Here is a 24,790-nt window from a genome sequence, read left to right as displayed (position 1 = left end):
CGGAATTGAAGTATTAATTTCGAAAAGACACTTGGGTTTAATTTATCTTGTCCATCATGATAAAAATATATCATTCTGATTAAAAAGAAAATGAAATTTAAACAATTTGAATTAAAAAAAGATTGCATTTTTTCTGAGGAATCTTAGAAGAATTCCATCTTTCTGTATATCTTCTACTGATTAAAACAAAGTTTAAACTAGTGAAAATATTTTATATTCTGAATACAGCAATTTTCCTAATAAAATAAGATTTGTTTACAAATTGCTCTATTAAGTCATGAGATGTATTTTAACGTGTTGTAAAAAAAAATAAGTGAAAAGGTATGTCTAATATGGGATTTTTATGAATGCCTTGTGTGTGATGTAACTAAAAAATATTATTGACAGACATATTTTTGAAAGGTATAAGTCGGCTTGATTGATAAAGATTTACATCCCGCTTTATTTTGATATTTACAATAAATAACTCATCAACTGCTTCTTTTTAAATGAATACTTTTATTTCTTTTTTTTAAAAAAAATGCAGGAAAACTTGTCCAAAGCCTTCAAAATTCTCGCTTGTTTTGGAAACTGACTGGGTCCCATATGAAGTCTGTGGATCCTGTTTCTATGAAAGTGGATGTTGTCTATACATATGATGTAACGAAAATATCCACGAATAGATTTCAAACCGGTACATTTTGTTTTAAAGTTATGAATAATCAGTTCTTGTAAATTTAGTTTAATAATTTGTACTGCATATATATATGTACCATACAGAATGTTAGACTTATAATATTAAATTTAGTTAATAAGAACAAAGACTGTGCAGCCATACTACAGAAAATCCCGGTCGGAAAGGAAGGGATGGTGTATATACCATTTATCCAGATGGAATACGAGGGAAGAGAGTGTATTGTGACATGACAACAGAGGGAGGGGGTTGGACGGTATGTTAACTGTTAATAGTTTCATGTTCTTTGTTAACATATAAATAATTTCATTAGAACTATAAAGTCATCTTCATTTTTCAGCGCATGTACATGTTTATTAATGAAACTCCTTCATGTCAAAGCAATTCGAAGAGACAATTGAAAATTATTTCAGGTTTTACAAAGAAGACAGGACGGTTCTACAGATTTTTACCGGACTTGGCGAGAATATAAACAAGGATTTGGGGATCCCTCTAAAAACTACTGGATTGGTAAGATAAGTTTATGTAACATTTAATATCTAAGATATTTTTTAGATGTGTGTAAACCATTATCTCAACCATTTTTAATGAATTTTAGTAAAGACCTGCTAATATTTCTTTAAAAAAACCTTGTTTTTTAAATTTTTTTCTGAAATAACCTAGACCAACTAATAAGGATCTAACTAATAGAAAGACACATGTATATCTATTTTATTGCATGCATTGAGTACTTGGATTGGTTATCTCAAGCAAAAATAAAAAAAGCAGTGCACTATAATTTTGAAAGTTAAATACATATAATAGTTAATCAGATTAAAGTTAAGTTTTCAACTAAAAAAGACAAAGTACTCACCATAATCAATCACGTATCAAAGTGTTTATATTAAAAAAATTGATATTGATAAATCAGATATCCATAGTATTTTACTAATATTTGAATACTGTTCGTTACCTCCATTTTCTTTTTATTATTACTTCATGTGCGTACATTTCTTATAAAGTAAACAACATATATAATTTCATCATTACTTAATGCATTGAGATTCCTAACGAAATATTACAGATGGCCTTGTAATGAAAATAAACATGAAGTAAAAAAATATATTAAGGACAGATGATACAAACAAATTTTTTCTTTGAAAAAGATTTAATATCATGTTACAAAGTTAGAAATGTGAATTGTTCTTAGAATTTTTTCTCCTAAGAAATGGAATATGAAAAAGACTTGGAAGTTATTAGTAATATTTCAATGAAAAAACAAATATAGACAAAACACATTCAGTAAAGGTTTACAGGTGAAACCAAATTTCAGAATATGTTAACATGGTGCTAAAAGTGTAATATAAACTGAAGAAAAATATGCCAAGCCAGGTGAATTTTATTAGGAAAAGCTAAATGGTAAAGATCAGCCTATTTGATATCGCTTATTTTTCGCAATTTTGATCTTCCTCTTAAAATTCACATGGCTTGGTATATTTTCTAAAGTTTATATTATACTTTTAGTGCCAAGATAACATATTCTGATTCTGAACCATTTGTTTTCACCTGTAAACCTTTACTGAATGTGATTTGTCTATATTTGTTTTTTATTGAAATATTACTAATATTTTCCAAGTCTATTTCATTTTCCAGTTCTTCGGAGATTAAATTCTAAGAACCATCCTCTTTTCTAAACTTGTGACATGATATTAAATCTTTTTGAAAGAAAAAATTTGTTTGTATCATCTGTCCTTAAGCTACAGCATTATTAGTTTTAGAATAAAATTTTACTTCTAGAATTTCCCTATTGAATTTATTCATATACCTTTACATGTTGTTAAAATGTATTTTGATAAATTGTTTTTTTTTTGTTTCCATAATTCACATTCATATAACTGGGATGTTCCAAGAAATTCAAGTGTTCTGCTTCGTTGATTACTGTGAAAGGTGAAACAGGCTAACCCATCATTAACATATTCTACAATGGTCTGTCCAGTTAGAGCGATAGTAATTTAATAGCGTTTAATTCTATCCCTGATAGGTTTTTAGTTTATTTTATTTAAAATAAAAAAAACGGGATATCTGGTAATCTTTAATGTCTGGGACCTGTTTATTTGTTTGGGATTTTGTACGGAGTCTCGCGATATTTTCGAAGCCTCTCCACTTCTAAAACTTTACTATAGGTCGGTAACAACGATTTGGATTGCTGTATATCAAATGAGTAAATAGTGATATATGTACAAATAAATACATGTAGAGTTAAGTATATTAAGAACGTATTTGACAAATAATTCAATCAAAATAAAAACAACCGCCGCTTAACTTCATTGAATATCCCTAAAGCTTTATCAGTAAATGCTTGCATCAAAGAAACCCTGTTCTTACATGCAAGTAAACAATTAATCCGCATACAAAAACTATAGTTAAATATGCTGTTGCTATTTTCTTTTATACATTTAATGTATTAAAGAGAAAATACGGATCTTGGATACGCTAATTAATTGACAAATTCGTACTTCAGATTTTAAGAGCAGTTTTAACGTGGCCGACCAATTGAAATTGAATTCTAATATATTTTTTAGCATTGAGATATAAGGACAGACGGGCATTGAGACAGCTAGGAGACGAAAAATTTCTCTCATATAAGATGACGACAGGAAACTCGTGATGTTAAAACAACCAAAAGTTTGCTAGTTGACGAAAGTGATACATTTTCTTTGAATTGTTAAACAAACTAATATAAACGTGAATCAAAAAGTTTACCAATCTTGTTGATGACAGAATGTTTAGGGATAACGTTTACAATAAAAGTCTTTCAACAAATGTTAACGCTTTTAACAACTAGATCCACAAAAATATAACGCAGGCGAGGATCTAAAGCAGGGGCTGATCTAAAGCAGGGGGTGGATATTGGATTTTTTGAGTTTATTGAAGTAATGTAAAGTAGCAAAAATTACTCTCGATAAGCTGTTAACGTCTTTATGGGTTTTGACTTCAAAATATTTGTATTTGTTCAAATGAGGTGAACACACTCATAACAACCTTTCACCCTGGAAAATTTTCCTCGATATGCTCATTTAACACAGTTACATTTTAATGTATCCAAAAAATGAAAATAATCTTTCCTTTTTTTTTGGGGGGGGGGCAAAAACCTGCATGACAACATTTAACATATGTTTCTTTTCTTGAAAGAATGTATACGTTTTAAAAGCATGAAAAGTGTTGGGAAGATAATATATGAATGAAAGTATTTACCATTCAATAACAAAAGACTTCATAGCTAGTATTGTAATGAAAATTCGGTTTGAGGAAAAGATTTCTGTTCCTGAAAGAAAGTGAAAAACATTACCCTGTTACCTCGTGTGTAAAACACGAATTTGTTGGATGTCTTCAAACCACAAAAAGAAGGAAACGTAGCCTCATTAACATTAACGAATTTTACTAACGCAAAAGAAACATACATCATTAAATCTCGATTAAAGCAGAATCCCCCTAAAGAAGAAACTATTGGCTTAAAAAAGCACTTTTGTCAACAGATGATTTAGAATATTTGTGCAACTTCATCGTATAAATTATCTAAAACAGACATGTGCAAAAGAATATAATTTATTCATGTAGTACTTGTACTTAGTTATGGAAGTATTTCAAGTATTAACTAACTTTTAAATTAGACAACTTTAAAAATAAGAAATCTTTATATGACAAGGATTGTTTTTTCTAACATTTGGTTTTCAAATTTATATAACATAATTAGCAAATTATTGCAGTAAAACAAAGTAAGAGTTCTGATATTTCTTTGAAAGGAAATAACGCAATCTATCAGCTGACAAAGAAGAAGGACCAGGTATTACGAGTTTGGCTTCAAAAATTTAATGGCGACGAAGGATACGCTCAGTACACCACTTTTTATGTCGGGAACGAAGGCAGTAAATACAAACTCACTGTGTCGGGATATTCAGGAACCGCAGGCAGGTATTTTTAAACACATCTTTTTATTATTATCCAGCACTGTAATATGATGATAAGATGATTGCAAATGTCTAGTAAAATTAACATAATTCTAATTCTAATTATTTTTATTATTATACTCGGTAATTACAAACCTAAACAATATTGACAAAACCTGCAATTTCTCGATATCTCACTAATTCAGAACATTTAAAGCTTAGTGATATAAATCTAGGTTACGTAGTAAGATTAAAGTATTTAATGTTAACACGTATCTTTATCTATACCAATACTTTGTACATACAAGTACACACAAGTACTCTGTAGTTGACATTAAAAATATGCTAAGGTTTCTGACTGACAATATCTATGTGGTTTTGGGGGACCAGGTCTTCAAACAATCTGTTGGAATTCTTATGGGTACCAATTGTGCCCCTTTATTAGCAGACCTCTTTTTGTATTCAAATGAAGCAGAATTTGTCCAAAATCTTATGCGTGAAAAGAAGAAAATACTTTCTGTGGTTTTCAACTCGAAACTTAGATATATAGACGACGTATTGTCAATAAACAATGGTTACTTCCATTTTTATGTGGATACGATATACCGGTATTCTGGTGAGCCTGAGATAAACGATATGACAGAGTCTGACATATTTGTTTCATATTTGGATATTTTATTTGAAAAAGACGTTAATGGAAATCTAACAACCAAGCTTTATGATAAACGTGATGACTTTAACTTTTCAATCGTGAACTTCCCTTACTTATGCAGCAATACACCTTCATTACCTGCATACGGGGTTTTAATCTGTCAGTTGATTCGATATGCAAGAGCTTACTCTACGTATGTGCAATTTCAAAACGAGGGAAATTATTGACAAGCAAGTTGATGAAACAAGAATATCAGCAGTTTTATTTAAAGTCATAATTTCGTAAGTTCTACGATCTATACAATGACCTTGTCAGCAAAAACAATTTATCATTGAGTCAAATGATGACTGATGTTTTTCATACTAATTGTTAGGCCATTATTTATACACTGAATTTACACATCGGATTGTTCCCAATCATGACAAGGAGCGCACGGCTGCTGTGACCTGTGAGTAGGGGAAGCTCACTCCTCCATGGCACCTGATCCCACCTCTGACGTTTTAGAGGTCCTTGTTTGCACAGCTCCTATTTTGTATTGTGTAATGGACTTTGAGCTTGAATACTGTTTGTTATCTCCATATATTTCATTCGACTTATTTTTATAGTAAATGAACTAAAGATTTTAGACTAGAATAGAGTTAACGAGCAAAAGAATTAAGGTTAGGGGAAACTCATTTAACAAGATGTTACATAAAATAGCTTAAGATTGTACAAAATTAAACTAGGTTGACGTTTTTTTTTTTGCTACAATAATTTTTCATTTATTAGCATTAGACTTCCTCCATTTCAGGTGATAGTTTGTGGTTGCACAATGGTAAGAAATTCAGTACTAAGGACCAGGACAACGATAGAGATAGATATGTTAACTGTGCTACACAATATCACGGAGCCTGGTGGTACAACTACTGTGGCAACTCAAACCTGAACGGGCTGTACAGCTGGTATCGTGTGTATGCTGCTAAATACCCGGTATGGTATAGGTTTGATGGATGATATGCTTTACAAAAAACTGTGATGATGATTAGGCATTAAATAAAATGTTACAATGCCATTAAATACTTTATGTTATGATATTGTCATTTTATTACAAACATACACCTATTCAAATTTTTACTTGAATACGTCAGGAAAAAAAAGTTTAACAGTAGTTTCAGTTGTGTCTTTTTAATTATCAACACACAGTGTACAAATGTCATTTCAAACAATTCACAAAATAAGTATTTGTTACCATTGTGTATTGTATATAAGCATAGCATAATTATAAGCTTTAACAATTCCGAGAATAAGTTTGCTATCAAATGAATTTCAGTAACATTTTATGATCATCAGGCTCATTTCTCCTATTAATTGTTACAAACAAGCTTCCTAATTGGGAGAAATTAAATCAGAAAATTGTTATATGTAGGACCACAGTAGTAAGTCCTGTTTTAATAAGAAGTTTACGTGTGATTTAGGAGCTGTAATATTTTAACATGTCAGTCAGGCTTAAATCGGTAGTAAATTAAATGTAATACATGTAATTTTGTTAGGTAAAAAGAAATTTCACACCAAAAGAATGATTAAGGAAATGATAGATGAATTTTAATAACATCCATTTTAAATTAACTCTTCCACACATGTTTGTTGTAAAAGAATTTAATACTGCTTAGTTATTTAACTCTTTAAGATTTAACAGATACATTTTATTACTAAACAAAACAATTGTGTAAATTTATCATTTTGATACTCAGACACTCACACTGAAATTAATTGGAAATGCATGTACAAACTTTTAGATTTTATTACAAGCTCTATTAATCTTAAAATTACATAACATTTGACAGAGCGTTTCTCTACCAACCCAGAAAACTTTAACGTTCAAATCTAAGTTCTCTCTCTCTCTTTCTACCATCTTGCTTCTATTTTACTGCAAACCGTGCAAAGATTATTTTTTTTAAAAAATGTAGCAAAAGAGTAAACTTATGATACGATGGTAATACAACTCTTATGTGATGTTCAATAATTCTTTTTAAATAGCAATAATTTGCAAAAAAATTATATATCTTTATGAAAACTGTAACAACGACCCTTCGCTTTGTTTGATCATTACAAGAAACCAGTTTTGCTGTCCTAATCTAATATCATTTTATTTTCTAGTTACTACCACAAACAATACTTTTAAAAAATGCAATATCTCAATATCTGTAATACTGAATCACTGAAGAGTTATGAGGTTTCAAAAATTACACACTTTATGAAAAATGTTTTCCAAAGAACTTCGTTCGGCCTGTATCTCTTCTAAGTGAACATACTTTCCTCTACAGTAACATTTCTTTCTATGTGTTTTTATAAAATGTCATTGCAATGAACCGGCAATTCTTTTTTGATAAAGATACTTGTTCTCTAAGGAAGAATTCAGTGATGATTGTGGACAAAGTTTTTATAAAAGGCAAACACGTCTCTCCTCCAGTTGATTGATTTATTGATGGTTGAAGTTCAGATTTTACATGAAGTGCAACGCCAATATCAACATGCAGAGCTCATCACAGATTCCTCAGAAAACCTTCCTGCTAACGTTCAATACTAGAAAAACCACGGAGAGCAACAACCCCCCCCCCCAAAAAAAAAATAACCGGACTTAAAAATCGAATATTTTAATGTAACGCCCTCAGAAGACCTGTCTAGAGGAAGAATGCTTTCAAGGGGCTTATACACAGATTTTGAGTTATTATTTTCACAAATGTTCGGTATAATATCATGATTTAAATTGCATTATTATGCAGAAACTATTTCTCTTGGCGGCTTCGCCGCCTCGGGAAATAGTTTTCTCCCTCAGGGAACCACAAATTTGCTAATTCCCTCGAACCCATTCCCTAACTGTATATTATAGTATTTCACACAGAAATATAATTAGAAAAATATTGAAATTGTTGAAACAACGAGTTTCGGGAGGGGGGGTTGATTGACACATAATTGCACTTTCACAAATTAACCCTTATCTTTAATACTTACGAAAAGTAAAAATTTTATCGTGTATTTATGAAAAAATATTAAAACTATAATCGAGAAAATTCAGAGAAGAAATGTGAGAAAGCAAAACCAACTCACCTGTATTGTCAATCCGTGCTCAATGATGTGTGCTGAGTTTAACAAATTGAACACATCATGTAAAACGCAAACATTAACAATAACAGAGCTCGTACCCTGTTCACCATCACTGTTAAAGTTTTTACGGGTGTGTTCAATTTGTTATTCTCTCACGTTAAAGATTGTGAAGAACCTTGCTTCATATGAATACAGAAATAGGTCTGCTTACAACGGTGCGCAGTTGCTACCCATGGGAATTCCAATAGAATAGAGAAAGAGATACTGTTAATCAAATGTTCAAGTATCATTTTAAAATCACCTACATGTAAAGAGTAATGAAGTTTACAATTAGAATGTTTTTTAATAGAATAATTTTTCAAATGACCAATGACAAGGAAATTAAATTCACGAGTTCCCTTTCTATTTAAAAAGCACATTTCAATGATGTCAAAAATCCTGGACTTTGATTTACCGTTGAAAATGGTTGTATATATACAGTTGAAAAGTCGTTAGATTTAATGTTATTGATTTTGGTAAAATTTTGCAATTTAAAAGTTTCCCAAAGTTCCCTGAATTTTCACAGGAAGAAACAAGACCTTTCAGTTAAAAATGAAAGGCGGCTTTTCAGTGGCCATTCAGTCACTGAATGGAAGGTACATTTCAGTGACATTTCGGCAATAATTTAGGTACCTTTCAGTTACTATTCATTGGACAAATTTTAGTTATCTTTCAGTGACCTTTCCGTCATCTTTCAAAGAAACTTCCCCTCGCCTTAAAGTGACTTGTTTGTCATCTTTCAGTGACCTTTTAGTTTTTATTCAAAGATTTTTTTTACTGGCTTATAATTTGTTAATGATCAGTATAATTAGTAATTATTCAATTTTTTGAATAAAATCATTCACTTCTTAAAGTTATATGTGGCGTATTTTTGATGAGCTCAGACTAAAAAAAATTACAAAGATCTCAAAATCAAGGCTCTGTGAAGTATTCTTGTGAAGTTTAGAAGCAATAACTGAGTTACATTTGTAGTAAATACTCGATGTAGTCTTCAGCTTGAGGTATGGTTGAATGAAAGAGTGTATCATTTTGTGATTAAGAGTAAAACTTATATTAACCGCGTCTATTTCTTTGATGGCAAATTGAAGTTTAAAAAAGGCCTATTGAAGATTAAGAAAAATAGGTAGTTTTAGTTGTATTTTCTTCGGTACAACATGGCGGTTAAAAAAACCCTATGATCTGCAACATCAATAACAAAATACCGATACTGTTTTCGTGTGTCGAGCAATCCAGATTTAGTCTTTCCTTAACTGTTATTAATAGACTACTAGTATTCAAAACTTTCAAAGGGACAGAGTAAAGTTTGATGCTAATGTGATGAAGACCCAATGGTTTTTACTACATAAGATACTCAGTAGTAATGAATGAAAGGTGAGGTCGTATATAATAGGCTTATTGTAAGTCATGTCTATGTTTATATCCCTTTTAAAGAACCCTTTTGTTCAGATAAACACATTACAGTACTATGTAAAAGGCCAATCACATTCAGATTGCTACACTGTAGCCTTGAAATATCCAAGACTACGTGCATTTGATTGCTACCTTATGTAAATGCTGTGTCTAGTTTTGTAATCCAGTTTATTCTTGTTGTCTACGGAAAGCTATACTTAGTGATCTGCTATTAGTAAGATGGTAAATCTTTTTGTAGAATTCTAACGTTCGCCGACAAAGTAGAAAGATCAGGTAAATAAATATAATTGTATAGAAGCTGCTAGCTCACGTAGTTAACAAATAGAACAAATCTCAATACAACTGCGTACAACTGCGTACATGATCTAAATTCTGGTAATGTAAGCAGGTAGGGTCTATATTTAATTGTCACGTGTCACTAGGTGGTGGAGGTGGTGCGGGTGGTGGACTTATAATCTTTGGTGGTGTTCGAATGACTATACTTAGAATGATATGATCACTACCAGCGATAGCAGCTGAAAAGAGAAAAAAAAACAAAAAAAATAATAAAAACAGAGGTTTACATCTGTCTGAAATCTGTTCACTATGAAATTTATGATAAGCCTATCTTTCAGGAAAAAAAATCATTCGAACACAATATATCAAACAAATACAACCATTTTTAAAACTTTGACATTACTGTTCCAAATAAAAGCTTTAATAATTAAGTCTTAATTCTGTATGGTCACTTACCATAATGGTATGGCTTATTGTTATTCGACGTCAACAGAGTTTGAATCTTAGTATTGTCAAATTTGACATCATTTTTCTGTATCCTTTTAGGTAGATAATCTCCCCTTTCTTTATCGCCTGTCTTTACCTTTTTTCGTTTACTGCTGGATGGAGTGTCTGACCTGCTATCGTTGACTTTGCTGGTATCCCTACTTTCACTTTTGATATACTTTCGTTTTATTTTCTGGTTTCTTTCGGTTTTGCTTGCATGTTAATTTTTCATGTAAATCTTTTTTTTTATGTCTTTCAATGGTACATCCCTTCTGCTGAAATGTTCGCCAAGACATTATTAAGTATAAGGTTAACGTAGGTTTGATATATTATCTTTAAATGCGGACTTCTTTTTAACAATCGTTAAATAAACAGAGATAAAATATCTATTTAATATAATATTATCATACATATATGTAAACAAGGATTTGATTAGATGTGTGTATTTTGCGGTTTGTAAGAGCGAGAAAATGTGTTCTTACCTTTATCTTGTTTTTTCGCTGCTAATCAATGGCCGATGTTAGAACTAAATAACATCGTCTTAAAATAGACATGTTTTCAATACGTATAAATTTATTTTCTTCCTGTATCATATTATACTATTCTGTCTCCTTTATATCTATAGAAAATTTATTTAAAACCGAGGTCATTAAAACAAAATTGAAAAACATTCTTATTGTGTAAAGAAATTGGCAAACTTCCATTTAAAATAACTTTTTTTTAAAAAAATGATAACGACAGGAATAATAAAGAGGTGTATCTTTACGTGACCTTTTCAATAAGTCAACCAAATTTAAATATCATATAAAAATATTTAACATACGTCAATCACAATATTGCAAGGGGTTATTTCAAAACATTTAATATTCTACTCCTGTTTCATATTAAACCTACCAGCCCCCTTCATTAGAGTGTCTACGTTTCATACTTCCACAGCATTGAAATATCTACTTTGATATGTTGTGTAAATTGTTCCTATAATTGCCACATTTTGCTTCTCATATATAACAAATAAGCTAATATCTTCCTTGAAAAAATAGAGAATTCACGTACAACCACTTCAAGTAGACTCTCAACAATGATTCTTTTAAGAATATTCTAAATTTGAATGTTTACGAGGTATTCGGTATATAACTTGTATATTTCTAAAGCATTCGACTTAAATATAGAAAAATTGCACCCCTTCAATGTATTATTTGATACATATTTTCAATCTGATTTAGGTAGACTTCAAAAGCTAAAATTAATGTTCGAGTAAAGGGCTTGTCGGGACTTAAGGACAGATGATACAAACACATTTTTTCTTTGAAAAAGATTTAATATCATGTCACAAGTTTAGAAAAGTGGATGGTTTTTAGAATTTTTTTCTCCGAAGAACTGGAATATTAAAAAAAAACTTGGAAATTATTAGTAATACTTCAATGAAAAAACAAATATAGACAAATCACATTCAGTAAAGGTTTGCAGGTGAAAACAAATTTCAGAATATGTTACCTTGGTGCAAAAAGTGCAATATAAACTTTAGAAAAATATTTCAAGCCAGGTAAATTGTAAGAGGAAGATCAAAATGACAAGAAAATTAGCATTATAACATATGCTGATTTTTACCATTTAACTTTTCCTAATAAAATTCACCTGGCTTGGTATATTTTTCTTAAATGTTTTCTTATATTTTTTCTAAAACAATTCACTTTTCTAAACCTGTGACATGAAATTAAATCGTTTTCAAAGAAAAAATATGTTTGTATCATCTGTCCTTAAAATGGGGACCACAAAAAAACTTTTCTTCTCTCAAACGTGAAACATACATGTATCAGGAGTACTCAAGTAACTATAAGTTCTATTTTTAGGCTATTATTTTTATTGGACTTTTTTTCACTAATCAAAATTAATTGTAATAGAACTAATTTAATCATAATACATGCTTTTGATTTGATGATAACATTAAAGATTGGGAAGGGTGTCGAATATGAAAAGCGGGTTGTATGCCTTTAGCTTAAGATCCATTCGTTTGAAGTACCATGAACGAGGGCAAAATTGACCTGAGATCTTGAGGTCATTAAAGCAAATGTAATAGGCTGCTTCCGCTTCAAAATCATATTTTCGCACTTTCTACATTGTGTGACTAATAGACAAGTATGTATATACTAATCATAATCTGCTTCTAGTACTTTTAAAAAATATACGTCATCTAAGCAATTGATATTTCGGATTTCAAATAAAAAAATACTATTGAATTGTTGTTTTGTTACTTACAAAAGAAATAATGACATACATTCTAAAGAAACCAGTTAGTTTTTTTTTCAAAAATAGATTTCCTTATCCTTAAAATCTTTATCAAAATGAACAAACCAAAGTTTAAGGTCACTGGCAGGAGGGCTTTGCATTCATTTACTGTCTTTTTACTCTTGAAACATTTCAATTTGATAAACCTACAAGATTGTTTACAACCTTAGAATGTTTCATGACCTTTACTCAAGGTTACTTCGTCCTTTCCGGAGCTCCGACGGGGGAACAACTCATTGCTTTGCAAAGAGCTAAGTTCTAGTTTCTTTATCTTGTTTTGTGACTCTTCTGTCCATTCATATTACTATGGAGTTTAAAATCTCAATAACAAGGAGCGAATGGTACTCTGAATGGGTTTAAAGCTTCAAAATTAACAGAGGGGAACGACATTTTTTCAGCTATCTTTTGTGATTTTAACTCACTAGAGGGTCCCATCTTTCATACTCAGCAATACACAGTTATTATCAAGAATTCCAAATAAGCAGTAACTAAAACCAGAATAGCTCCAACATCTTCAACTCAATGTTATTGCTAAGATGTGGACCTTTTTTAGGCACTTAGGTATTTTTAACTCCGATTTTGATAATTTGTTCTTCCCATGCACTAGTAAAGGATGGCCGCCATAGTCAATTGTCTTGTGCTCCTTAATTTCATTTTTGTAACTATTGTCTCCTTTGGATCTACTACTTGTACTCTGTCAATTATAGCAAGGCTAATTGCGTCACAAAGATACGTTAACATGTGTACTCAGCAGTATTGTTATATAATTGTGAATTACATGAACATCAGTTTTTACTTAATTATGCATCGCTATGTGGTTAAATTGATTTTTGTTATTTAATTATATACACTCTTAACTACGGATTTTATGTTGCTTTCCCGATCATGAAAAGGATTTTAAATTAATATTCCGACAGCATGTGGGGTGGGGGTGGGGTTACAATTTGAAAATTTTATGCATCAAACTTTGATTTCAAGAAAATTGACATCTCATAACTCCGTTCCCTACATATTGTATATTTAATGACTACTGTAAATAACTAACATGCAAAAATGTTTTAAAGATATTATACAGGTATTTTTCGTAAATTTTAATTACATTATTAAAATGATGATTTCTTTAATAAAAATCAATGTAACTTATTGATTATTAAATTTATTTTGTTAACTTTTTTGTTGTCTATCGTGAAAGTGATCTAAATCACTCAAAGTGGTTTTTATTACTTTACAAATTGCAGTCATTCGAGAAATTGACATTGTGACATAAACTGTAATTCTGATTTAAAGATAATGTTAGAAATGACGCAAAATTGATGGATATATGTTAACCGAATTCTATATTTCGTGAAGGACAAAAGAAAACTGACATGAATAACAAATTATAAACAGATATGTTAACCGAATTCTACATTTCGTGAAGGACAAAAGAAAATTGACATGAATAACAAATTATAAAAAGATGACTTCTTTAGTACACTTTAGTACACCCGATACACAGGACACATTTCGAAGCACGCCGGATTTCTTTCTATACAACAGATTAGAAACTTCAAATTAAAATGTAACACTGTAAATATCTAATTTTAAATATTTACTTTTTTAGTAGTAGTGCTAGATAATTCCTGTTTCTTTGTTTCCTTTGTTTTTATTACTTCTTAACTTTTTTGCCTTAGGGAAGGGATAGATCGTCCTGAAATTTTGACAATTTTTATTGTTCGTGTCTTTGTTTATTTTAAGTGATTTACATGAATTTCCATCCGTGATCTTGTATCTACTTAGTAGACCCGACACTTAGGATATACAGTGTTGTTAATATTTTACTAATCTTCAGAAGACAGTTAGCAATAAGAAGATAAAAATCACCTTTTGCGTAGTTTGTTGAGATATATTACAATGTTGTTATTAAGTCAGACTCATTGTTTATTTTGTTGGACATCAAATTATTTGTTCTTGGCTAATGGTAACCGAATTCCACGGATAAAAAAGACAATATTTGCGTCCTAGATAAACTGAAAACAGATGAGATTTGCTGCTATATATATATATATATTGATAACTTTTATTGTCATCCTATCATTTGCACACTCTACTGTATTGAAACATTTTAAAAACAATGATGTTTCCACTTATAGTAGTGTATATTGTGTGTTTAAATGAAATACTTGCTAACCAGTCCCTTACAGACAAAACGTTGATGGACAATTCGATACCTGATACTACGTCTGGTAGAGTTTCTAATATTTTACTGGGCATTCTGAATCAAGAAAGTTTAGTTCGATTCTCGATGGTTCAAAAAATTCAGAATCTGGAGAAGGATGTGATTGACAACAAAAACAGCACTCGTTACACAGAGAAAAGACTTAACGATGTTTTAAAAGAATTACAGACGTCAGAGGAATGGCATCAACAAATAAGGAGAGAAAATCTTAAATTACAAGAGGACTTACATACCCTGAATGAGACACTGGACAATATTCGAGAGAATGTAAATCAATCAATATCTCAATTATCTGATGGGATATCCAGAGGTAAGTCAAACGTTATTGTAATCAATTGAAATCAATATTATACAATTATTGCTGTTTTTTTTAGGTCAATACAATGATTTAGCCATCTGAGGAGTACAATATTCACCGCGCCCGAAGGGCGAAGTGAATATTGTACTTCAAAGATGGCAAAATCATTGTATAGACTGAAAAACAGCAACAATTGTTTTTTTTTTTATATATATGATTTACTGATAAAATGATACAGCTCATTACTTGTTTGCATTTAATTAAGTCGAAGCCAAATACAAGAGAGAACGGAATTAAAATGTTAATAAACCTTACCAGTCGTATCAATTTGAAATTTAGTTGCCATTAAAAAATATATATATAATGTCTTTTTAATAGGAAAGATTTTGAAAGGAAGGAGTATTGTCAGGGAAAACTGACTGCCAAAAAGTAAAAAAAAAATATTGTTCAGTAAAAGTATTGGAGGGAGGTCAATGGATCCCCTCTTACCATCCTCACCCTAAAATATATATTCGCTTATATTTTGTTCACATGAAAAAAAAATCATAGTCAATTAAACAGCTTTCCAAAACAATTTGTATCAATTTGGAATTTCCAAATATATTATTAGAACAATGTAGAGGAAATAAATCTTTGTATTGACCTAGAACGTCACGTGCAGGTCAATACAGCGTAGTATTTTTCTAACATAGTTGGATCTCAGCCAATCAGAGAGATGGAAATTATTCAGTCATATAATAATATACATTTATTGCATGATAGTGAGGTAAATATGAAGATCTCATCTACTAAGAGGGCATTTGGACTTCACAGGATTTGATCACGTGACTAACCCACTTCATTTTACACTGAAGTTTTTAAACTTAAAAAAAATAAGAGATGATGTTTTAAAGTTTGTATAACATTGTTATCTTTTGAACGAATTAAATAGATTAATGATTCCTATAGTTATACATAGGAAATCGATGTTTTAAAGAATTTAAGATAATTCACTATTTCTCCTTATAATAAAGTTGCCCGCGTGGCACAGTGGTCAGAGCGTCTGCTCTAGAGTCACGAAATAAGGAGTTATGTAAAATTTCTGAAACGAGGTAAATTATTGACAAACAAGTTGATGAAACAAGAATATGAGCAGTCTCGTTTCACGTAACATTTCGTAAGTTCTATGGTCGATACAATGACCTTGACAGCAAATACAATTTATCTGATTCAAATGCTGACATGTCTTTCATACCACCAGGAGTAATTGTTATTCCATTATTTACACACTGAATTAACAAATTGACGACGGAATTTCCGTTATTTACTGATCATGACAAGGAGCACACGGCAGGTGGGACATAATGTATTTTTTTCAAGGCGATTAAGACAACAAATAAACTTATTTATAATATTATTTCCAACTATACGATCATTTAATATTGTAATCTAAAATATCGAATCAACAGAGAGCATAAACCCCATATGCGGGCGATAATGGTATATTGCTAAAAAAAAGTTGACGATTGAAACGTTGAAGCCACAATTTTGTTGCAATGTAACCATTTACGTTTTTTTTGTAAGAAAAATATCAAAATATGAAACAGATGTTTCAGACTTTGTAGTATCGTTTATTTCAAGCTCGCCCGAATATATCGATGCGAAAAATGAATGGAATAAAATATAAAGAGCATGCTCTACGTATGAATAATTTCTAAAACGAGGTAAATTATTGACAATCAAGTTGATGAAACAAGAATATCAGCATTCTCGTTCAAAATCATCATTTCGTAAGGTCTTTGGTCGATACAGTTATCTTATCAGCAAATGCAATTTATCATTGAGTCAAATGCTGACAAACTTCCAAAACGTCATAGGTGGGATCAGGTGCCATGGAGGAGTGAGCATCCCCTGCTGACCGGTCACACCCGCCGTGTGCTCCTTGTAATGATCGTTTGTTGTGAGGTGTGTTGTATTTGTATTGTTTCATCATGTCTATTATTAGTAACATTAAGTTTCTTGAACATTCCAGAGTGGTCAACATGTTCGGTCATTGTTTCTAGAACATTCCTGAACTTTGTGTATGTCCAGAACTTTCCAGTAATATCATGTACTTACAACTTCTAGAATATTCTAGATTTCTAATACTGTATAAATACCCTGTCAATTCGATGCATAGATATACTTTGGTCGTACAAGCATCATTGAGGTATTACTGGGACATATTTTCACTGGGACATTGTGTGCAGTAACGGACACTCTGATGTATGTATTTTTAGATTCTTGCTAAGTTTGTACTTTATGTTTCATATACTTATAATATATTACTGTAAATAAATTATTGTTAAGTTTAAATTGTGTTATTGATCTTTGCTGGCATTTAGGGTTATTCTGACCCATAACACGTTAAATAACTGGAAAATCTGTCGTCAATTCAGTGTATAAATAATGGACTAACAATGAGTATTAAAAACGTCAGTCTGTGCTCTGCTCCCGATTCGTAATTCTTTATGGACTTTGATATTGAATACTGTTCGTTATATCCATATCCTTTATAGAGATAATGAACAGTATTCTAGCTTAAAATTCCATTAAAGATACTAAATAGGAGATTCGAAAATACGGACCTCCAACACATTAGAGGTGAATCAGGTGCCATGGAGGAGAAATCATCCCCTGGCGACTTGTCACATCTTCCGTACGCTCATTGCCGTCGTGAAATAACGGAAAATTCCGTCGTGAATTCATTTGTTAATAATGGCCTAATAATTAGTATTTGACTTAATGATTGTAATTGCTGAAGTCAGTCAGCATTTCATTTAATGATAACTTGTATTTCCTTTCAAGGTCATTGTATCACGCATGAAATTTACGAAATGTTTTACACTAAAATATTAGCTGTTGAATATTTATTTTTAAATGACACTGGGTTACTATAAAATGAAACTTGTTCACGAAGTTTTGTTACACGTTTTGAATAGTAGATCAGCATCCTCAAATCAAATTGAAAGTTTACAGGTATATCAAAATTGGTATTTTCTTTTTAGTCTTGAAATGAAAAATATTGTATGTGAACTCAAAAAAGCTAGCTTCATATTGAAGCGGTTTTGGAGCACACAACAATGCTCTAATTCATAAAAATATCGCTTACATATCATTTATTGCTACGGCTCGCTAGTTTGTAGCGCTAATTCATGAATACGCCAACAAAACAATACCCAGTAATTGCGCTAAATTTCGAATACGCCAATTTATGTACACGAACAGTTTAACTCTGATTCTCATTTTAAAACATTATTTATGGTATGATTCTTTGTTTGTTTAGTTATTGTTATTGTGGTTTATGTTCATTATTCTCTCAATTTCTCTCGATATCGAAAAATACTTAATATGTTTATTGTGATTTTTTTCAGTTGATTCCAAAGTACTCCCAAGGTATTGCTATGATATACTGAAAAAATATCCAAACGTGAAAGGGAAAGATGGCGTCTACACTATTTTTACCGGCTTGAGTGTCGCTTCCGTTTACTGTGACATGACGACGGACGGAGGTGGGTGGACGGTAAGTACGATATATCACGCGGAAACAGGATTTTAAAAGTATACAATAGGTTTTATTTTGAATAGGAATCTTGTAAACACTTTTCTTTAGTATAGAAATTATCATCATTATTAATTATTAAGGAATGATGCCTGTATAATTTACTTTCAGTGTAGACAATAAGAGAATGTTTTAATCCAAAAAAGCTTCGAATTGGGAATATTTTAAAATTAACGTCAAGCAGAGGAATACGTATTTGACGTAAATCATTGTGACGTAGGCAACTTATTTTATACGATACAAACTAAATCTTTTATCCAATCAAATGACGTGTTACAACTAATATTAGATCATCATAAAATATTTCAATATTTGATAGTTGTACAGATTCGTTATCAAATATGGAAAAAAGAAAGATAGGCCTATTTGATAAATGATAATACCCTTATCAAACTTTACTACAAATTGATATAGTCTAATATCCTTAAATATGGTTAACTTTATCAAATACTTTGATACTCTGATTAGTTCTCAAACTTTACTTTATAATTTTTCTCGTGAGATACGTTAAATACTTTTGGGGTGAAAATGTATCTTATAGATATGATAATAGATATCATGGACAGAACATCTTTTATATTCAACTTAAAGATGTTCACCATGTAAATATATTAATGTACAATGAAATTTGGAGAAACCGAACAGTGTTGAAGCTCAAAAAGCCTATTAACGAGGCCCGGTTTAGTTGAAAATTATAAAAACTGACAGATAAAAAATTTTAATTTTTGGAAATAATATTTATATACATTGTGCTAAGAAAAAAAATGAAATATTGTTAGCTTGCCTTCATTGTAATGAAATGGGAGCAATTTCAAAATATTGACCAATTTTCGTGATTTTACACACAATTATATAATAAAACTACCTACGAGACGAAGGAATTGACAAATAAAAAAAAAGATGTAATGTTTTGCTTTTCACATATATTATGCAATATCCATTCCTAATTTTTAAAAAAAATGAAAAAAAAATTGGGAGTAGTTTTTATTTCGGAGAAAAGGGGGCTTATCAAAACACAAAATAGGACTCATTTTATCTAACTAGGTATTTTATTAGTCGCTGTCAGTTTACATAACATCACCAAATGGTTGTTATACTATATCAGTTTCTCACTACTTCTTACATTATGAAAGAATTTCCCTTAATCCTCTATGTTGTTTAACACACAGTGTTCTTTTTGTGGATAAGGGGGAGGGGGAGCGACAAAATTACGAAATTTAGTAATATCCTGTAATATAGAGAAATCTGAAATATTTTTAAGGGTTGCATTTAAATGATTCATAAGAAGGCTTAGACAATATATCAAGGATAAAGACTAAATTCATTCAATTTTGGTTGTAGTGATTTTTTTAAAACTCGAAAATTAAAATGAAACAAGATAAAACTGATGAATCTATCATAAAAATTGATACCTCGAAAATTAAGAGAAATGCCAGAATGATCAAGCTTTCAACATGACGGTCTATAACAGGTATGAAGAAAAGCGAATTATTTTAGCGCAATTTCACGTCATTTTAACTGTGACGCTTTTGTATTCAATTGAGACGGCAATTAATTGCATTGTGATGCGTCTGAAACGATGCTGCGTGTAAACAAAAGCGCAGATCAAGTAGATTGGGCCTCGTTAAAACAAGAATATCCGAGAGCAGTGCAAACATGAATCTTTTAAACATGGAAGTGAGATCAGGTGCCATGGAGGAGTAAGCTTCACTTTATATTTTAACTTCAATGCTCATAATACCTTATTTATGTATCTGCATTGAGACCCTTAGCATGCTTCAATACTTCTTTGATATTATTTGTTTGAAGTGTATTTAAGGTTCGCTCTTGTATTTAAGCCGGTTATTAGCTATGTACACGAAATCAATTTCAAATATTTCGTACATCCTGTCACGTAATAAAAGATTTTTTTTTCAATTTTTATTAACATTAGGTTTTACAGAAAAGAACAGATGGCTCAACTGATTTCTATCGGATTTGGGATGAATATAAATATGGTTTTGGTGATCCAAAGGAAAACTATTGGATTGGTGAGAATTAAGACTTTTTTAAGAAACTTTAACCGTGAAGTAGTATGTAAGCATATAGGCATATCATTTCTACACAAAGCATAATTTTTTAAGCATTGGTTATTAATAGTTGCACTCCTAAGAGTCATATTCAACTAAATTGAGAACCTAATTTGAAAATTACTACATATATAAGTGATACATTTTAATATCATTAATTCGCTAAAACTTCTACTTTTACAAATACTCAGTAAGATTAATCTGTTTCAGCTGGATAAATTTCACAATTTAATTGAATTGTATAAAAGTAATCTAAAATATAAGAAATGGTAAATTTCTTTAAAGTTTAATGTTTTGTTTTATTAATTCTATATGGCTACAATTAGAACAGATTATACACTTTTTGTGATTGTTTTAACTTTATAAAAAAAAATCAGGTTTATATAAGCTAAATGAAATTAAAGCGCGGATATTATGATTCTTTATCAACGTTTATAAAGTCCCACACATTATCTCTTTTTTCTTACGAAACATTTCTTTAAAAAAACATTGGTTATTTTGGGGACGTCAATTTACTTAAAATAATTATGAAATTGCAAAATAAATAAATCCAGTTGGTCATATTTCTGGATTTCTTATATTTATCATAAAGGGAATGATGCAATCCATGCTTTAACCAAAGATCAGGACCAGGAACTGCGAGTAGATCTCCAGAGATTTAATGGGGACACAGCGTATGCTGAATATTTCACGTTTTATATCGGAAACGAGGCTGATAAATACCAACTCACGGTGTCCGGTTACACGGGAAATGCAGGTAATTGATTTTTATTGGAAGAACGTATTTAAAGGCCCTGTTGCAACGCTTTTGTTACTTATTAGAGTCTGAGGTTTATCTTCGACAGCACAATACCATACTCTGTGGATATAAATGTAGAATAAATGCTGATATTTAAAAAAAAAAGCATTATAATTGTAATATCATAATAAACATCAATTCATTTCAGCTGGTCAAAACAATAACAATGAAACATTACAATGATTAGTTACTTATCGTTCTTTAAAGACATCCTTTGAACATCAGTTAGGTTAACGTGAATTGATTTTATTTTATAAGAGTAGACATTATATTACATTGTATACGCATAAACGATGAATTTGCTAACAGTGTAGATTGTAAAACACAATTTGCTCTGCTTGCAGAATGTAAATAAAAAAGACATCAAATTTTTTTTTCATACTTATTAATTAAATACTGGATAACAATTTGTTAGATTTACTCATTTGTGATAGATATAGACTCGAATTCCTATTATATTTTTTTTAACTTAATTCAACTAAACGTTTTTCTAATACAAATCGGGTTTATTTAGTCGTGTCAGATGTGCTTACAAAATTCTAAATGGCGGTTTTCATATCTTCAATGAAATTAATTATTAGATATGCAAAGGAATTAGATTATATCCAGTTTTTAATTCTCAACCCCCTAAAAAATTTAATAGATCTGTGAAAAGGGCATAAAACACATAAGTTTAAGATGTGTTGTAAAATGTCCTTTTTCAATTAAAAAAAATTGCTAAACAAAGAGTATGAGTAACGATCTTTAAATACTTAGTAAATCTTATGTCCAAATGACTCTATCTAACTTTGATTCTCAATGACCGGGTAATGTAAGGAGAGGCCGCAAGTATTCAATCGGCATCGAAATATATACACATGGAATAGAGTTGAAAATTTGTTTTTACCTGTTTTACTCATAATTCTACACATATACAGTGTATCAGTTATTGTTTCCAATTCCTGCTGTTGTTGACAGTTTGGGTCCACATAATGGTATGAGATTCAGTAATTCTACACGTATATCAGTTATTGTTTTCCATTCCTGCTGTAGGTGACAGTTTGGATCCACATAATGGTATGAGATTCAGTAATGCTACACATATATCAGTTATTGTTTCCCATTCCTGTTGTAGGTGACAGTTTGGGTCCACATAATGGTATGAGATTCAGTACAAAGGACCAAGATAATGATAAAGCCAGTTACAACTGTGCTATAAATCGTCATGGAGCATGGTGGTACAGTGCTTGTACAAACTCAAATCTTAACGGGAAGTATGCTCTGTCTGCAGTGACTAGCTATAAAAGTCCGTTTTGGTATCGCTGGACAAACGAATATAGAGCACTACAAAGGACTGTTATGATGATAAGACACAAACGCCCGAGTTAATGGAAAAGCAGTCCTACATGTACATAATGATTTTCTGTAAGAAATACAAGGAACCTACTTTCAATGACTTATTTGTGTACTTTCTAGTGTTTATACTCTTTTTTGTGATGGACAACAATCTTTTTTTTCTGAGAACGACATGGTAAAACACTCCCACAGTTTATAATGAATTAACATTTACAAGAAAGTTAATTCCAATTTCCCATGAGTTTGAAAGTATTGTTATCTAAAAGAATCTAATAAATTATGTTTGTACTCAAACAAAATTGTTTGTTCCTTGCTCTTTGCTTTATGTAAGTTTGACAGTATACTAGTATTTCGCCCTCTAAATATGAACAATATATAAATTGCTTTGACAAACAATACACAATAAGGACAGGTTTTGTACATTTATTGTATATACATATTTTAATCTGTTAAATGTATTCGAAAGCTTAATATCACTGCTCAAAACCCTAAGTGCCGAATACAGGTCAATATTTGAAGTCCTCCACAAGGCAGTGGTGGCGCCCGAGACGGCATGAATTATCTTCGAAAGGCCGTAAAACGTGACATGGAAACAAACAAATCTAACGATCAATACATTTACATCAACATCTATCAGTGCTCTCAGTATTTTGATTATCAGCTGATCCAGCATATAAAACACATGGCTGATTACCTTAGAATATCTGCAATATTTCAGAATTGACCTTGTTGTGTTTTTTAACAAAGACAATATACACAAAATCTTAGTTTCCTTTAGACATCAAAGCTCTTTCTTTGTAACTTTTATATTTCTAAGCAAATACTTTTTCTCATCATGTTTTGTTTTTCATTAGTAATTTATTTTTATCCGAATTCATAAATAACCTTGTACCAAAGAAAGACTTTAAATGATCATTCTGTCTTATCTCTTTTTCTTTTGAAGATAAACATTCTTTCATTTTTTTATATTGAATAATGAAAACCAAACTCCAATTACAGTTAATTGAAACAGATGCTTAATTTGTTTCAATATACTAGTATGCCAGAGATAATAAATCTTTTTGATGTTATATAACTTATATATATATATATATATATATATATATATATATATATATATATATATATATATATATATATATATATATATATATATATATACAATACTATAATTCAATATAAACAGTTTCTTCTTGATTGGACAACCAACGGGTATCTCCCGTACACAAATTTCTTCTTGTCCTGCCACTCCACAAGCACTGTATCCTTGCACTTCCCCCACCTTTATTTGTGGTGTGCCATCTCTCTAAATATATGACCAAGTGGCTGCCTTATTCAGATCTTACGCTTTGGTTCACTATTAAACACTTAGCCGTCTATTCCCCGCAGCCGCCTGTCTTATTCAGGTCTTATAACGGCATATAGGAGACGAAACGAACTAACGTTTATCAACTCCGTCACCAGAGAGGTCTCAGAATAACTATGATACACCTTGTATTATCTCAGTGCAGTCCGCGTTCAATGGCAGTCTCATACTACTTGTATGATCGTAAAATTAATATTTTTTAGTGTTTAAGAAATGAAAAGAAAACGTAGGTCTAAGTTTTGTACGAAACTAACCAACAACCATTTCCGTTTCAGCACTAAAACATGCGCGGA

General features: G+C 30.8%; 2 protein-coding genes and 1 long non-coding RNA gene across 3 annotated transcripts; 2 read left to right on the top strand and 1 right to left on the bottom strand.

Moving 5' to 3' along the window:
- Positions 1 to 787: 787 nt before the first annotated feature.
- On the top strand, positions 788 to 5,225 carry LOC134229584 (angiopoietin-4-like; the record flags this gene model as incomplete). The annotated part of the gene is given in 4 exon segments (XM_062711335.1): positions 788 to 829; positions 832 to 929; positions 1,087 to 1,183; positions 4,456 to 5,225. Coding segments are annotated over 4 exon segments (416 nt in total), but the record flags the coding sequence as incomplete, so codon positions are not given.
- A 4,488-nt stretch (positions 5,226 to 9,713) lies between these two features.
- LOC134229583 (uncharacterized) lies at positions 9,714 to 10,817 on the bottom strand. Its single transcript, XR_009984207.1, has 2 exons — positions 10,517 to 10,817; positions 9,714 to 10,299 (listed from the first exon to the last, which is right to left on the bottom strand). It is a non-coding gene; the product is annotated as an uncharacterized LOC134229583 (long non-coding RNA).
- Positions 10,818 to 14,492: 3,675 nt separating this feature from the next.
- On the top strand, positions 14,493 to 23,430 carry LOC134229582 (ficolin-1-like). Its single transcript, XM_062711333.1, has 5 exons — positions 14,493 to 15,360; positions 18,741 to 18,889; positions 20,862 to 20,958; positions 21,590 to 21,754; positions 22,911 to 23,430. The coding sequence occupies exons 1-5, from the start codon at positions 14,946 to 14,948 to the stop codon at positions 23,162 to 23,164; spliced, it is 1,080 nt and encodes a 359-aa protein (XP_062567317.1). The 5' UTR covers positions 14,493 to 14,945; the 3' UTR covers positions 23,165 to 23,430.
- The last annotated feature ends 1,360 nt before the right edge of the window (positions 23,431 to 24,790 follow it).

The sequence above is a fragment of the Saccostrea cucullata genome, unplaced genomic scaffold, assembly GCF_032062105.1.
Source record: "Saccostrea cucullata isolate Sc308-1 unplaced genomic scaffold, CSIRO_AGI_Scuc_v1 ctg11245, whole genome shotgun sequence".
In the NCBI taxonomy this organism is placed as follows: Eukaryota; Metazoa; Mollusca; class Bivalvia; order Ostreida; family Ostreidae; genus Saccostrea; species Saccostrea cuccullata.
Note: the sequence above shows the minus strand (reverse complement) of the source record. Positions and strands in the feature narration are given on the sequence as shown.